The sequence below is a fragment of the Entelurus aequoreus genome, linkage group LG23, assembly GCF_033978785.1.
Source record: "Entelurus aequoreus isolate RoL-2023_Sb linkage group LG23, RoL_Eaeq_v1.1, whole genome shotgun sequence".
Taxonomy (NCBI): domain Eukaryota; kingdom Metazoa; phylum Chordata; class Actinopteri; order Syngnathiformes; family Syngnathidae; genus Entelurus; species Entelurus aequoreus.
In genome coordinates, this window is record NC_084753.1 from 14,116,029 (window position 1) to 14,133,956 (window position 17,928).

At 39.9% G+C, this 17,928-nt stretch overlaps 1 protein-coding gene across 1 annotated transcript in view; it reads right to left on the minus strand.

Annotated features, from left to right (window-relative positions):
• Positions 1–7,925, minus strand: part of LOC133640351 (phosphatidylserine synthase 1-like) — a 98,804-nt gene extending 90,879 nt beyond the window's left edge. The window contains exon 1 of the mRNA XM_062033721.1: positions 6,603–7,925. Coding sequence (XP_061889705.1) covers positions 6,603–7,881 — 1,279 coding nt within the window. The 5' untranslated portion in view covers positions 7,882–7,925. The remainder of the gene's footprint in view (positions 1–6,602) is intronic.
• Between the last annotated feature and the right edge of the window lie 10,003 nt (positions 7,926–17,928).

Here is a 17,928-nt window from a genome sequence, read left to right on the forward strand (position 1 = left end):
ATCACCTGTCGCTTTGTTAAAGGCAGCAGCCGGGAAGGAGAAGGAGGTAAAAAAAAAGCCTTGGTCGACGGAAGGCGGAAGTAAACCAAGAGCGGTGGCTAAACACGTGAGAGTATCCAAATCTTCTTGGCGGTTGTGCATAAACTGTTTTGTGACTGGATCGAGATGGAAGGGGATAGTGACGGGATGTATGAGGAAGGTATGGACGTGGATAGGACTAGAGGGGAGAAAGGAAAGAAGGGGAGCGGAGGGCATAAAGGAAAGTCGAGTGCTAAAAGAGCCCATGAAGAAGATGAAGAAGTAGAAAAAAGGAAAAAGACTATGGAAGATAATTATAGGATTATATATACATTTAAATCAAGTCAAGACATGAATGACATACGTTTAATGACACTGGTTAAGGGGTTAAAGAAGGACATCGGAGAGGTGGAGATAGCGAAGGTGCTTAGGGACGGGCGACTTTTGATTAAATGCAAAAATGGAGAGCAAAAAAGTAAAGCAATGCGGTTGCAAAAACTGTGCAATAAGATAATAAAGGAAAAAATCGAAGTGGGAGAACGAAAGGGGGCAAGAGGAGTAGTGACAGGAATTCCAAGAGGTGAAAATTTAGAAGAATTGAAAAGACAAATAAAAGGGGGAACTGTCAAGATGTTGACAAGAATGATGGCATATAGAAATGGAGAAAAGATGGAGAGCGAATCAATATAGGACAGTTTGTCGAGGAAGTCCTCCCGCAGAGAATCATGATTGGGTTTTTAAGCTTTTATGTTAGAGCTTACGTCCCACCCCCAGTACGCTGCTTCAAGTGCCAACGCTATGGGCACATAGCCAGTGTGTGTCATGCTAAGTTGAGATGTGGAAGGTGTGGAGGGGAGCATGAATATGGACAATGTGGAGATAATGATCTGGTCAAATGTTGTAACTGTGGCGGGAATCACACAGCAGCGTATGGGGGATGTGTCATTAGGAAATAGGCAACAGAAGTACAGCAAATCAGAGTAGAAAGAAATATTACATACGCTGAGGCAGTTAAAGTAAGAAATCAAGAAAGTGCAGAACAAGATAGAAGTGAGAATAATTCAGAACGAGACAGAAGTGGCAATAGTTCAAGTAATAAAAAACAAGAGGCAACAAATACAGGACTTTCTATGGACAAGCTAGTTGTGTTCCTGGCATATGTCATAAACTGTACAGAACAGGCAAGAAATAAAACTGAGAAGATCAAAATAATTGTCAAAGCAGCAGCAAAGTTCTTAAATTTAAAAGAACTATCTTGGGAACAGGTACAAGGTGAACTACAGAGAGTAGACGAGACAGAGTCATGTTACCACAATCCAACGCCATGTTAATTAGTCAGTGGAATGCCAGAAGTTTAGTAGCAAACGGACAGGAACTAAAGGGATATATTAATACTATGAAAAATAAACCACATATAATATGTATTCAAGAAACCTGGCTGAAGCCAAAATTGAGCTTTATAATAAAAGGATACGTAACAATACGTAAAGATAGGAATGATGGGCAAGGAGGAGGATGTGCCATATTTATTAAAGAAGACATGCATTATACAATATTAAAAGAAAAACAAGAACTAGAAATAGTAGGGGTAGAAGTATGGAATAATAAAGAAAGATACAAAGTGCTAAACTTCTATAATCGGTGCAAGAAATTACAAATTCATCAACTAGAAAAAATAGTCGAGCACTGGAGTGGCAATATCATTTGGTGTGGTGACTTTAATGCACATAGCACAATGTGGGGTGAAAGGGATGACTGGAATGGGGAAACATTGGAAGCATTTTTGGAGGAAAAAGAAGTGGTGTGTGTGAATGATGGGTCGGGAACAAGATTAGATGTAGTTACGGGTAAAGAAACAGCAATAGATTTAACACTGGTGTCACAAGGGTTAGCAGGAAAGGTAGAGTGGGAAGTAAATAAAGACAGCACTATAGGAAGTGATCACTACCCAATCTTCATTCACATAAACATAAACCAAAAGACAGAAAGCACTGAAAAAGAAGGAAGATGGAAGTATAATCACGGTGATTGGGGACAATTTAGGGAAAGTACCGACATGACATTAAAGGAAGTGGATATAAATCAAGATATTGAACAACTAAATACAGATATTACAAAGTGCATAATAGAAGCAGCCAAAAAAAGCATACCAAGGAGTAGTATAGGGAAAAGAAGGAAGATCGTGCCGTGGTGGACACAAGCGTGCACAGACGCAATAAAAGAACGGAATAGAGCATTTAGAATATTGAGAAGAACACATAATTTCCAAGATATGATCCAATATAAAAGGCACCAAGCTAAAGTAAGGTACGTTATTAAAAAGACAAAAAAACACTATTGGAGAACGTTTTTGTGAATCATTAAATAGAACTACTCCTTTAGGCCAAGTGTGGGGAATGATCAAGAAAATGTCAGGGATCAGAAGTGAACATAAAAATCATGTGATGAAAGATGGGACACGGTGTGTGGTAGAAAATAAAGAAAAAGCAGAACTTTTAGCAAAGACATTTGTTAAAGTGCACAGTAATGATAATTTGAGAAATGTAGAAAAACAAAAGAGAGAAGAAACAATTAGTTTAAATACTGGGGAAATGGTGGAAGACAATGATAATAGTTTAACCAACACTATAGATATGAAATTTTCTTTGAATGAAATGGTTCGAATATTGAAAAAGGTTAAAAATACAACACCAGGAAAAGACCAGGTGAGTTATCAGATGATCAAAAACTTAAGCAGCATTGGCAAAGAAGTGGTCTTGAAATTATATAATAGGATATATCAGGGGTCGGCAACCTTTACCACTCAAAGAGCCATTTTGGCAAGTTTCACAAATTAAAGAAAGTAATGGGAGCCACAAAAAAATTTTTTTTATTTAAAATGAAAAACACCGCATACAAAGCTTAAGTGCTTTGTGCTATGTTAACCAGGGGTCTCCGACACACGCACCGGCACGCACTTTAATGTGGAAATGTGATGTTAGTGCAGCCCGCGAGTTTTGAATGAATGGCGCTTGATTGCATCATGCTTGCCAAGCCTCTCATTTTTCCCGGGAGACTCCCGAATATCAGAGCGTGATGACACTGCATTTGGCGCCCTCTACAGTCTGCCCAAACAGTGTACCTGCTCGACCACACGTATAATGCAGTTTCAGCTTGCTCACGTAAGTGACAGCAAGGCGTACTAACTCAGCAGCCACACATCTTACACTGACGGTACCAATACCCAGAATCCCATGCAGCCCTAACTCTTGGAGTCTTCCGCTCAACCAACGCACGGAGAAGGGGGGGGGTTGATGTGTGGGGGGATTTGGTGGTAGCAGGGGTGTATAATGTAGACAGGAAGAGTTAGGGCTGCATGGGATTCTGGGTAATGGTTGTGTTGTGTTTATGTTGTGTTACGGTGGGATGTTCTCCAGAAATGTGTTTTTCATTCTTTTTTGGTGTGGGTTCACAGTGTGGCGCATATTTGTAACGTAACAATGTTAAAGTTGTTTGATACGGCTACCGTCAGTGTAAGCTGTGTGGTTGATGAGTAAGTATGCTTTGCTGTCTCCTGTGTGTGCAAGTAATAACAACATGCAACATGTGGCTAGACTGGCACGCTGTATGTAAATGCTATAGAGGACAATTACTGCAGCGCAATTAGGGCACACTCTTTATTTAGTAATTAGAGTGTAAATAGGGTTAATTTTCCCTTGGGCGTAATTTATGAGTGACACTGAGATCCAAAAGTCTCCTGGGAAAATCGGGGGGGTCGGCATGTATGTAGCTGAGCCGCATCAGAGTGGTCAAGGAGCCGCATGCGGCTCCGGAGCTGCGGGTTGCCGACCCCTGGGATATATGAAGAAGGGAAATTACCAGCAGAGTGGAAAGAAGCTGTAATAATTCCGATATGCAAACCAGGGAAAGACCCGGAAGAGGCAGGTAATTATAGGCCGATAGCATTGACCTCAAATTTGGGTAAAGTAATGGAAAAAATGATTAATGAAAGACTAGTGTATTATTTAGAGTCAAAAGAAATAATAAAAAACTACCAAAGTGGATTTCGCAAAGCAAGAAACACAAGCGACCCAGCAGTGCAGCTGGAAGAGGAAATTAGAAAGGGACAAATAAATAAAGAAAGTATAATTGCAGTATTTTTTGATATAGAGAAAGCTTATGATATGTTGTGGAAACAGGGGTTGCTGATAAAACTAAATATAATTGGGATTAGAGGGAAAATGTATAGATGGATAAAAGACTTCTTAACAAGTAGAAAAAATATTAGTAAAAATAGAGAATGAATACAGCAGAGTATATGAAGTGGAAAATGGGACCCCGCAAGGGAGTATAATAAGTCCAGTATTATTTTCAATAATGATAAATGAAGTTTTTAGTGAAGTGGAAGGATTAGTGGATGTGGCACTGTTTGCTGACGATGGAGTGATGTGGAAGAGAGGTAGAAATACTAATCATATAGAAAAGAAGATTCAAAAAGCGGTAAATAAAGTTCAAGAATGGGGAACGGCGTGGGGTTTAAGATTCTCTGTTGGAAAGACAAAAGTCATAAATTTTACAAAGAGGAAAGTACAAAACAAGATCCAAATTAAACTCTATGGAGAACATATAGAAGAGGTACAAGTATTTAAATATTTGGGTATATGGTTTGATAAAAATATTAACTGGTCAACCCACATCAGCAAAATAGTGGAGGAAAGTAAAAAGGTGTTAAATGTAATGAGGGCTTTGAGGGGTAAAGACTGGGGGGCTGATAGGCAGACATTGAAAGCAATATACATCAGTTTAATATGATCTGTTATTGATTATGGATGCATTATTTATCAATCTGCTGCAAAAACATTACTTGGGAAAATAGACAGCAGAGGTGTGGACTCGAGTCACATGACTTGGACTCGAGTCAGACTCGAGTCATGAATTTGATGACTTTAGACTCGACTTGACAAAATGTAAAGAGACTTGCAACTCGACTTAGACTTTAACATCAATGACTTGTGACTTCACTTGGACTTGAGCCTTTTGACTTGACATGACTTGCTACTTTCCCCAAAACCCAAAGCTTAAAAAGTTATTTGGGAGCGCTCCGTATCTTTCATTTTGTACGTGTCTGTCTGTCTATCAGCGTGTGTGTTGCTTGTCAGCTGGTGTGCTGTCAGTACAACAGCCAATCAAATTAGTTATACGTTGTTTTCATCACACAGCATTCATCCAATCAAATTGCAGGACAACCACCGAACAAGAGTTGTCAAACAATGCGGCAGAGAGAAACAATTATGCCAAAGTTGGTTTCGTTCGGGTATAAAAACTACGACTTGGTCAACAAAAAACGAATTGCGTATGCAAATCACGCAGTTCGAATATTACAGACGGAGACGCAACAACTTCCAACTTCGTTCGACATTTGAAGTTGCCCAAAGAAGGGTAAGTTTTGAATGTAAGATAACGTTTATTGGCTAAGTAACATGACTTTTATTTGCTGTGTAGTTAAATCAGTGAGGCTGTAAACTCACTGCTAACGTTATAACCAGAGACATGTTTTAAGGGTACGCAGCATCGAGCGCTACTGCCTACTGGCGCAGACGAGACGCGGGGCCGCCATCTTGGAGTGGTGATCCGCTCCACTCAGTGCAATTCATTTGTCAGGAGCAATGAACTGTCAGCGCATTTAATTCATTTTACCTCACTGAATACCACTGATTTTCACGCGTTTTTTTGTCATACGTGTAGCTATGATAACGGACACATGTTTTGGCAAGTTTTATTATTCATAGTTTGCTTAACAGTAATATAATATTCTTATACGCTATAAGTGACCAGACGTCCGAGATCAAAACTGGGAATATAATCCCAGAGAAGGGGGAAAAAACGGTAAGCTATTTTTAAATTGAAGAAAAAATATGATTAGGTTATATATACATGCGTATATCCTACATAAACAATGTATGAATACATTAGATATCTATATATCTTAGGGACCTATAGACTGTATCTCTGTTGCTGCAGCAGCAGAGAGTTTATTCTGTCTTTGTGACGATCGGTCACTTCATTTCTGTTTGTCTCCTTGGTTTTTGTATTACTTCCGGTCAGTGCTCTTGTTTTGTTAAATTTCCTGTTCCGCGGAGCACTGTTTTCTTCTCACCTGCCGTTGATTGGCAGCCGGTCCACACCTGCTGCCAATCAGCATAGGTCTATTTATGTTTTCGCTGGAGCACTCCTCAGTGCTCGATGATAGACTCTCTACGTTTGGAACTGTTGTATGCAAGACTGCTACATTTCCCTGTTGATGATAATTAAAACCATCTTACCTGCTCATCCTCCTCCTGGTTCTTGCATCTTGGGGACACACAAACTGCAGCCATGCGAGTTCCTAACAGTAGAGAGTCTATCATCGAGCACTGAGGAGTGCTCCAGCGAAAACATAAATAGACCTATGCTGATTGGCAGCAGGTGTGGACCGGCTGCCAATCAACGGCAGGTGAGAAGAAAACAGTGCTCCGCGGAACAGGAAATTTAACAAAACAAGAGCACTGACCGGAAGTAATACAAAAACCAAGGAGACAAACAGAAATGAAGTGACCGATCGTCACAGGAATTGCTGTCCTCACATTCCGAGAAGCTCTTTTCTCTTGGCCCGTAGGTCTCTGCGCACCAAACCATTCCATACAGACACAGGAATGTAATGAAGGCCAAACACAGGAGCCAGAGGATCACATACAGGACTTGCGTTTTGGAGAACAAGTCCTGTCCAAATTTAATGCATGCCAAGGCCTCCAGAAAGGCTATGGCCCCAAACACCCAACACTGGGTCCCAACTCTCTTACATTGTGTGTCTGTGAGGTACGCGTAATACTGCCTGACTGTTGGTGCTGTGATAATACCGACGAACAGGATCCGACACCAGCTGAGGGCGTGGCTTGCCGGAAAGACGAATATGTGCTTGAGGAAAAAGGTGTTCAACTCTGTTAGCTGCCAAATGATCATGAAGAGATAGACACCCATCACTCGCTGCAGGGAAGACTTAGGATCCAGCCAGCGCACGTAGGTCCAGCTAGCTGGCGTGAACTGTAGCGCGGCTCGCTTGATCTTGCCTGTGGTGGTGTGGATGTCCTTAATACTGGCCCAGTGGTAGGTCCTCATCTCCAGAAAGCGGCACACCGTCATGCCCAGCCAGATGCCTCCTCCGTTACACAACAGAATGTCCAGAATCACCTGGTCCCACCAGCACTCGGCAAAGTTAGGCAGGAGATGCATGAAGAAGAGCTCGGTCAGCTCCCAGGTAATACTGATGGTCCAGCAGAGGCCGTAACTTCGGATGAGCAGAGCTTTCATGCCCCAGCCCCAAAAGTGACTGAAGGCAAAGATGTCCAAATGGCTGAGGATCCTCTCCCAGGTAATGACATGGCAGTTGACCGCATACTCCATTATGTCTGCCTCTCTTTTGGCGTAGCGCAGGTTCGGATCCAGCCAGTACATTAACTGTTTGACCTGCCGCCAGTTCAGGAAGATGATGAAAACAAGGAACAGGAAGTAGAGGACGCTCAGGCCGAAGACTGTCCTCCATATCGCTGGGTGTGGTCTTGTAAACGGACCATTGGGAAATGCCAGCACACTGATGACAAGGAAGAAAGAGATGACCAAAATGAGGCCCACCCAAAGATTATTATCAGGATTCCCATCATCTCTCGCGAAGGCGAAGTACATCAAGCTGAGCACGGTGCATGTCAGCAGAGTGATGGTGTGCGGCCGATAGAAGAACTCTATCGTGATGTCCTCGACCTGCTGCTCGTTTATCATTCGGAAATGCATCCTGTAGTTCACGTCATCCTTGCTGAGAGTATGGGAGCCGCCGCGATACCCTGTCGCCATAGCTTAGCCCCTACACCCGGACATGCGCACCAGGCCGCGGCGAGGGGAGTCTATCATCGAGCACTGAGGAGTGCTCCAGCGAAAACATAAATAGACCTATGCTGATTGGCAGCAGGTGTGGACCGGCTGCCAATCAACGGCAGGTGAGAAGAAAACAGTGCTCCGCGGAACAGGAAATTTAACAAAACAAGAGCACTGACCGGAAGTAATACAAAAACCAAGGAGACAAACAGAAATGAAGTGACCGATCGTCACAGTCTTGACACTTTGTATTGATATTTTGTATTACATTCTTCCCTTAAATGATCATGTTTACAGTGATTGTTATGTATGTATTTTTTATGTATGTCGCTTTGGATAAAAGTGTCTGCCAAATACTTAAACATATATAAACACCTGAAAGTCTTTATATCAGCTAAAACCACCAATTTGTTTCACTACATTCAGAATAAAACCAAATGCTGTTTTACCCAACAATGTTAGTATTTGAATATTGTTACTTGAAGACTTATTCCTGGTTACAATTATACTGTTAAGAAAGTATTGTCTTATATTTTGCCTAAAATGAGAATGCATCATAATCAGTGGCGGCTGGTGAATTTTGTTTTAGGTGGGGCAGAAAGTTTGTAAACCAAACCCCTGTAGGGGCGTCATCCTCCCCCAGAAGATTTATTTGTGATTTTCACATACAAATATTGAAGATCTTTGCTCCTTCTCAACTCTGTGGTAATATTATTTTCATAAAATACAACCAATAGTATGTTAATGTTTGTTTTTGCAAATGTGTTTATTCTGTAAAGGAATGAGTTAAATGTTTAAAATTGTTTAAACTATTAAAATTACTGTTAATAGTGCTATTATGAATTGCAATGTCAGCACTATTTTTTTTCCTGCAATTTCAAATGCACTTGTTTTAATAAATAAATACAGCGTTTTAAAAGCATACACAATCTGTGTAAAAATATTAGTCTGTGGTTAAAAGGACTTGAAAGGACTCGAAACTCAAAATGCAGGACTTGGGACTCGACTTGAGACTTTCCAGTCTTGACTTTGGACTTGACTCGGGACTTGCCTGTCTTGACTCGGGACTTGAGGGCAAAGACTTGAGACTTACTTGTGACTTGCAAAACAATGACTTGGTCCCACCTCTGATAGACAGGATCCAATCACAGGCTTTAAGATTATGTTGTGGAGCTACTAAATCAACCCCAGTTGCAGCATTACAAGTAGAGATGAATGAAAAACCTTTAGATATGAGGAGAGATCAACTGTCAGTAGTTTATTGGGCAAACTTAAAAGGGTCCAAGCAAGGACATCCAACCCATCAAGTACTATTAAACTGCCAAGAAAAAGAGAAGAAAAAACTGAATAATTTTGGGTGGATAATAGGAGACAGATGTAATAAAGTTCAAATTGATAATATTAAAGTTAGCCCTACAGTACCAATCCCCGCAATACCACCGTGGATGTATGAAAACCCAAATGTAAACATGCAATTACTAAAGAATAGAAATTTAAATAGTTACCAGATAGAACAATGGGTTGAGGAAACGTTTTTAGACAACATCATGGTGTACACAAATGCATCAAAAACTATAAATAATAAGGTAGGAGCCGCAGCTGTTATTCCACAAGGAAACATAGTATTAAATAAAAGAATTAGTGATCAATTATCTGTTTTTAAGGGAGAATTGGTAGCAATTTATATGGCAATTAATTGGATAGAAGAAAATAAAGCAAGAAAAGCAGTCGTGTGCTCGGACTCCAGCAGTGCATTGACTAGCATAAAAAACATAGCGTCAGAAACAAGACAAGATTTAGTTTATGAAATAGTTCAGGCAGTCTACAGAATAAATAAAGCAGGAGGTGTGGTAACATTTCTTTGGGTTCCTGCTCATGTAGGAGTTGAGGGGAACGAATTAGCTGATAAGTACGCAAAACAAGCAACCACTAAAACAGAAGTAAACATGGAGATTAAGCACAGTAAAGAAGAAGTGAAGAACATAATTAAGATAGAACACAATAAAAAGTGGCAGGATAATTGGAATAAGGAAACAAAAGGTAGAAAGTATTACAAAGTCCAGAGGAGAGTAGGTGTAATGAGAGGAGGCAATAGAAATAGGAAGGAAGAAGACATTATTACTAGAATGAGATTAGGACATACATATCTAAATAGTTCATTGAAATTGATGGGGAAACATGTTACAGGACTGTGTGATTCTTGCCGACAGATAGAAAATGTAAGACATGTTTTAATACATTGTAGAAAATATAATAGAGAAAGGGAAATACTGGGAAATAAGTTAGCGAAAGAGAATATTAGGTTAGCAGTGGAAGATATATTAGGATTGCACTCAGAACACACAGGTTATAAAGCAGTACACACATTTTTTAAAAACACTGGGTTGAATAAAATAATTTAGAGTAGGAATCCACCTCGATCCACACTCCATTACAGTAGGTGGCGGTAATGCTCACCACAAGGTTGCTTGCCAACCGCCATAAAATCACAAGAAGAAGAAGAAGAAGAAGAGAAGGAGGTTGGAGCACGAGCGAAAGCGAGAACTGGCAAGAACTATGGCTGAAAAGCATAACGACAGACATTTATTGCGAAATAAATCATTGTTCAGAGACATTGAAGCCGCTGTGCTGTCAATTATTGGTGGTCCGAAGAATCCAGAGGCGCAAGACCTCCACATTAACATATGGCAAGTATCAAGTTATATGACTGTGGGGTAAACGGTAGCAAAATTGGCTAAAAAGAATAGCACGCTAATTTTAACATCAATCCATCCATTTTCTACCGCTTGTCCCTTTCTGGGTCGTGGGGGGGGGGGGGGGGGTGCTGGAGCCTATCTCAGCTGCATACGGGCGGAAGGCGGGGTACACCCTCGACAAACAGCTCAATTTTCGTTTCATCTGGCATTACACGGACAAAGATAAGACCTTCTGGAGGAAAGTTCTGTGATCAGATTAAACTAAATTTGAGCTGTTTGGCGACAATATCCAGTGATATGTTTGGAGGAGAAAGGTGAGGCCTTTAATCCCAGGAACACCACACCTACCGTCAAGCATGGTGGTGGTATTATGCTCTGGGCCTGTTTTGCTGCCAATGGAACTGGTGCTTTACAGACAATGAAAAAGGAGGATTACCTCCAAATTCTTCAGGACAACCTAAAATCATCAGCCCGGAGGTTGGGTCTTGGGCGCAGTTGGGTGTTCCAACAGGACAATGACCCCAAACACACGTCAAAAGTGGTAAAGGAATGGCTAAATCAGGCTAGAATTAAGGTTTTAGAATGGGCTTCCAAGACACATGTAACCAAATATTAACATTGCTGTTTGTATACCTTTGACCCAGCAGATTTGGTCACATTTTCAGTAGACCCATAATAAATTCATAAAAGAACCAAACTTCATGAATGTTTTTTGTGACCAACAAGTATGTGCTCCAATCACTCTATCACAGAAAAATAAGAGTTGTAGAAATTATTGGAAACTCAAGACAGCCATGACATTATGTCCTTCACAAGTGTATGTGAACTTTTGACCACGACTGTATTTACTCTTCTAGGGTCGGACGATGGGAGCCAAGAGGATCTCTGTATGCTCCTGCAGAGTACATGTACCTATGAGTGCATACGTTGACGGGAAGGACTAAGGTCCGGGGGTCAATGAGTCTCGTATCCTGCAGGAAACTGTTCCCATGTAGTTTTAGGCTTCTTTTTTTGGCTTCTTGTCAAAAAACGGACAGCTTGTGTCCAGGTCGGGTGTGTCCAATATTGCAGGCAGTAGATTTTTCTGTCAATGGCTTTCTCGGAAAGATAACCAAAGGCCATTACCAGGGAAGGTGATGAATGACAGACTGTCCTGCATGTTCCTTTCAAAACTTTGGAAGGATGAATGTTTTTGCAGCAGTTTGCAGAAAGCTGTCATATAAAAGGTCTCTCGTAAAAAAAAAAAAAAGGTTGTTTTCGCAGCAGATTCCTAAAAACAGCCGTGCCAGCAGAGTTATATCCTCCCCAGAAGCAGTGTCCTTTGCAGGGGACATGGTTGAACATAGTTGGGGTGGGTACCAAATTCAGTAGTTTTATAGGCACTGACCGAATTCCGTTATCACCGGTATTTACCATGAATTGATTAACGTGGACCCCGACTTAAACAAGTTGAAAAACTTATTCGGGTGTTACCATTTAGTGGTCAATTGTACGGAATATGTACTGTACTGTGCAATCTACTAATAAGTTTCAATCAATCAATCAATCAATCACCTGTATCAATTCACGTAAAATAAACCGGTACCACGTTTTGATACCTTTGTTGCATGTGATGCCACGTCCGGTTGCAGACACTTGGCCGGGAAACAAGCACTCAGGTACTCAGAGCAGACTCAACCAGACTGCCTTTAGGTAATGTTACAATTTTCCACGCCAACAAAGCAAGTATGCCTGATAAAAAAACGCTCAAAAGGTACAGTAAGGCTCCACTTTTCAAAATGCGTTAGCTTGATGCTTTGCCATTTACATGCTACTGATTAGCATCAGCGATTTTACATGGCCATTTCAACACCTCCAAGTTTGGCAATAGAACGCCTCAACTGAGATGCACGTTACAATCAAACAGCTGGTGTGTAATTAGCAGCGTTTTGCAAATTACTTTTAGAAAGTAAATCATTTAAAATTACTTGTTACTTTCCCAAAAAGTAATTGAATTACTAACATAATTACTGTTTAACAAATGTCATTAATTACAAGGGAAAGTAATCAATGCGTTAATTAGAATCTTTTCACTGGATTGTGTTAGCGCTCGTCAGGGGCGCCGAAAAGGGGGGTAAAGGAGACTGATTCTAGGGGCCCATGATGGAGGGGGGCCCAGAGAGGCCCCTAATGATGATGAAATTATAAGACAGAAAAAATTATGTCAACTGTGATGCTGTTCTTCTTTCAAAAATATGGTAATGATAGTCAAAAATACCATTAAAATGCATAACTGTATGTAAAATAGCATCAAAAAATGTTGCCGCTGTGTTGGGGGCCCTGTAAAGATTCTTTTCATGGGGCCCAAAATCCCTAGCGGCGCCCCTGGCGCTCGTTAATCAAAAGATTGAATTAGCGTCGATGTCCACAAACGGGGTATTGTAGGATTGCGAGCTTGTCACTTCATTGATTTGTTGCTCATTATTTCCTCGTTGTAGTAGTAGTAGTAGTAGTAGTAGAAGTGTGTGCATACTTACATGTGTGTTGTTTGCTGTGTGATGTTGCCTCATCCTATTTGATATTAGTTTCATTTTAGTTTGGTGCTGGTTGTCGCTTTCATTAGTAAAAAGTTACTTCCTGCGTGAACTTGCTGTGCTTCTGACACTGTCTTGTTGACATACAACCACATCAAAAGTAGCAAGCCATGTTGCATCAAACCGTGTTGTAGCGTACATTAAAGTAATTAATTACATTACTTTGTAATAGTAAAAATAACGGCGTTATTAGTACGGTTACTATGTAACACTGTATTTCCTAACACTGCTAATAAATACTAGGGTATCAAAAAATAAAAATAAATGTGGTTCTTATTTGTAACGATTCTTAATCAATTCAAAATTATCAAAAATCGTATTTTTTTTTTCCCAATCTGTCCAGTCCAGCCACTCAGGCAAATTGTAGAGTTGATGTAGATGATCATATCTGCTGTACAGATTTACTTTAGAAAAGAGAAGTGTTGGATAATTCTCTCGTTGTCTTATTTGTATTTGACTTTATTAAATGTTAGGGTATAGTTTTATTAAACTTTTTTTTTTTTTTTTTTTAAATATGGAATATGATTTGAGCTGTTTATTTATTTTATGGAGGAATGTAGTTAATGATAGAATTGGCATCCAATGTTATTAAAAAGTTTAGATTTTGAATTGAGAATCGATACAGAATCAAATCAAATTGTGTGGTGCCCAAATATTCACAGCCCTAATAAGTACAATACTTGCAATACAAACACTTTGTAGAGCGCAACGTAAGACTAAACCAGCACATTCCGTTTAATGGCAAAGACTACTTCCTGGCTTAGGCAACACATCGTAGTCTATGCACTACTGCCGTCTAATGTCTTGGAATTGCAACTGCATGCAAAAACCCACAACATCCATCCATCCATTTTCTACCGCTTGTCCCTTTTGGGGTCGCGGGGGTGCTGGAGCCTATCTCAGCTGCATTCAGGCGGAAGGCGGGGTACACCCTGGACAAGTCGCCACCTCATCGCAGAAAACCTACAATATAATACTTGCAAATGAGAGTCAGAAGTGTAAGACAATAAGATAACTGGACAGCACAGTTATCATAATAAACAAATGTTAGATAAAAACATTTGATTTTATTATAAAAGAAATGAACATTTATTAGCATATTTACACATAAAAAGTACCGAAAATTGGTGCTTTCGAGTACCGAATTGGAATTGGTGCCTTATTAGTTCAAATGTGAAAGATAGCCCTAATAGTGGGGTGAGTTTTTCCCCCAAAAATTCGTCATTTTAACAAAATAAATGTAAAAAAAAAAAAAAAAAAAGGATGCTGGTTTTTAAGAGGATATATGAAATCTGGACTTTATATTCTGGTACTAATCTGGATAGAAGAATGAAAATGAGTCTGCTAATTTGAAAAAACATCCTCCTGTTCCAAAATTAAAAATAGTTATCTTAAGTGTATAAAATGTTGTGATTTGTATCAGAATCAGAATTGTTTTGTTTTTTTTGTTATTGCCAGATACATTTACACATACAAGGAATTTGTTTTGGTTCATTGGTGCAAAAAAACAAAAAACAAAAACATCGGAAATAAAGTCAAAATAGCAAGAACTTATGTAAAATTAAATATAAATAGCAATTCAAACTATATAAAATAGAATTTAAAAAATTTCAAATACAGTATAAGCCTGTTGATCTACGTCCCTATATCTTCACCTATGGTCATGAGTTTTGGGTTATGACCGAAAGGACAAGATCACGGGTACAAGCGGGCGAAATGAGTTTCCTTTGTTGGGTGGCGCGTCCGAACCTTAGGAGGCCACGGGGAAGACCCAGGACACGGCGGAGAGACGAGGTCTCTCAACTGGCCTGGGTACGCCTCTATATCCCCCTGGAAGAGCTGGGCTTCTCTGCTTAGGCTGCTGCCCCCGCAACACCGACTTCGAATAAGCAGTTGAAGATGGATGGATGGACACTGTAAGCCAGGGGTGTCAAACGTAAGGCCCGAGGGCCGGATCAGGCCCGCGAACAGGTTTTATCCGGCCCGAGGGATGAGTTAGCTAAGTATAAAAATTAGCTGAAATGTTTGAATGAAAGAAACTGCTGTTCTAAATGTGTCCAATAGATGTCGCAATAGCAATTCTTTGTAGAAGATGCTACATATGTAAAAAAAAATGTTAATGCACCAGTCGAGGAAAATGAGCAAACTACATAAATGACATCCTATAATTTGATTTTTATCTTGATAGATTGAAAATTACCACCAATGAGTTGACTGATGAACATTATCACATAATTTATTTAGAACATTTAAATAACGACAAATAAAGATAGAATACTATTTACTGCAACATGTAAGTGTAAAAAACAACAACATTATGATTTGTACATTTTCAAAATGTGCTTGTTCTATTTTTAAACAAAGAAAACAATCTGAAGTTTTCTTTATTTTTAAGTTATCGTGCCGTGATTTTACCAGTCCGGCCCACTTGGGAGTAGATTTTTCTCCATGTGTCCCCCGATCTAAAATGAGTTTGACACCCCTGTTATAAGTATTATTACAAAATAAATGTACTAAAAGGTGGAATGGAATGTAAGTAGGGCTTCAACTAATGATTAATCTGATAATCGATTAATCTGTCAATTATTACTTCGATTAATCGATTAATAATCGGATAAAAGAGACAAACTACATTTCTATCCTATCCAGTATTTTATTGAAAAAAACCAGCATACTGGCACCATACTTATTTTGATTATTGTTTTTCAGCTGTTTGTACATGTTGCAGTTTATAAATAAAGGTTTATTAAAAAAAAAAAAAAAACATTTATTAAAAAAATAAAAAATAATAAAAAACCTCTGCGCATGCGCATAGCATAGATCCAATGAATCGATGACTAAATGAATCGGCAACTATTTTAATAATCGATTTTAATCGATTAGTTGTTGCAGCCCTAAATGCAAGTAAGAAATGTTGTTTTTGAGTGAGACTTATTGTTTTATGTTGAGCAACATTCATTGCCTTCATCTGCTAAGGCTATCAAATGCCGATAAACATCGTAGTAAAAATACATTAACATCAAAAAGAAAAGAAAAAAGACGACCTGAAAGTATTCTAGAGTGATACAAACGTGGAAGGCACAAGTCAAACTGCGTTTACATGATGTTTTTATTTCTGAGATACTTTGTCTTAGCAGCTGCAAGTCAAGCGAGTGAACCTCCTCGTCGCCAGGACAATTAAAGGCGAATAAATGTACGTGTGCTCCAGTCCAGCCCCGTGAGAGGATCTGGGAGTCCTTTATCACCTTCCTGAGCTGTTGAGCAAAAATAAAGTGGCCCCTGTTATTCTCATCAGCGAGGCAATGAGCGGAGTCTGAGGGGATATCCTGTTGGCCACTGAAACACATTCATCCTGCTGGCCGTGGGTTTTTTGTTTTTTGTGACACCAGATTTACAAAACGCTTTGCTCGCCTGCATGAGACCTCTATTCAGCCGCAATGGGCCTTGAATCTCGTGTTGTTAGAGAAAACAAATAATAATGGAGGATCCGTTTAGCACGGGGCAGAGCCAAAACCACCAGTTCTGTTCACACTTCTTCAACTTTCTTCTTTCTGGCACTTTTCAAAAGGACGAAGGACCTTCTGAAAAGTTGTACAACGTGGAATTCAAGATTCAAAGTCAAAAGTCCATGAATCTCACGAGACTTCAGCTTGTTCTGTATGGCTTTAGATCAGAGGTGGCAAACTCATTTTAGATGGGGGCCACATGGAGAAAAATCTACTCCCAAGTGGGCCGGACTGGTCAAATCACGGCACGATAACTTCAAAATAAAGGCAACTTCAGATTGTTTTCTTTGTTTAAAAATAGAACAAGCACATTCTGAAATTGTACAAATCATAATGATGTTGGGTTTGGTTAATAGTATTTTATCTTTATTTGTCGTTATTTATACTTTCTGAATAAACGATGTGATAATGTTCATCAGTCAACTCATTGGTGTTAATTTTCAATCTATCAAGATAAAAAAAATAATATCAAAATCAAATTACAGGGTGTTATTTATGTAGTTTGCTCATTTTCCTCGACTGGTGCACTAACTTTCCTGCTCAGTGGCCTTGTGGTTAGAGTGCCCGCCCTGAGATCGGTAGGTCGTGAGTTCAAACCCTGGCCGAGTCATACCAGAGATTATAAAAATGGGACCCATCACCTCCCTGCTTGGCACTCAGCATCAAGGGTTGGAATTGGGGGTTAAATCACCAAAATTATTCCCGAGCGTGGCCACCGCTGCCGCTCACCTCTCCCCTCACCTCCCAGGGGGTAGAACAAGGGGATGGGTCAAATGCAGAGGTTAATTTCACCACACCTAGTGTGTGCGTGTGACTATCAGTGGTACTTTAACATAATGTGTTTAATTTTTTCCATATGTAGCATAATCTACAAAGATACAAAGAATTGCTATTGCGACATCTAGTGGACACATTTAGAACAGCAGTTTCTTTCATTAAAAAATTTCAGCTCATTTTTATATTTAGCAAACTCATCCCGCGGGCCGGATAAAACTTGTACGCAAGCTTGGTCCGGCCCGCGGGCCGTACGTTTGACACCCTTGCTTTAGATCGTGAAGGAGATTAAGAATAGGGATGTAAGTCCCACAATTAGGTATGGGTACCGATTCAGGTAAATCCAGAAGGCGCCATACTATGGTATCAGAGTTGCGCATGACATCATTTTGGCACTTGGGGACCACTCCAGCAGCACTGAGTGCGGATTCAGCCAAACTACCTCTCAGTAATGTTGCAATTTTGAATGCCAACAAA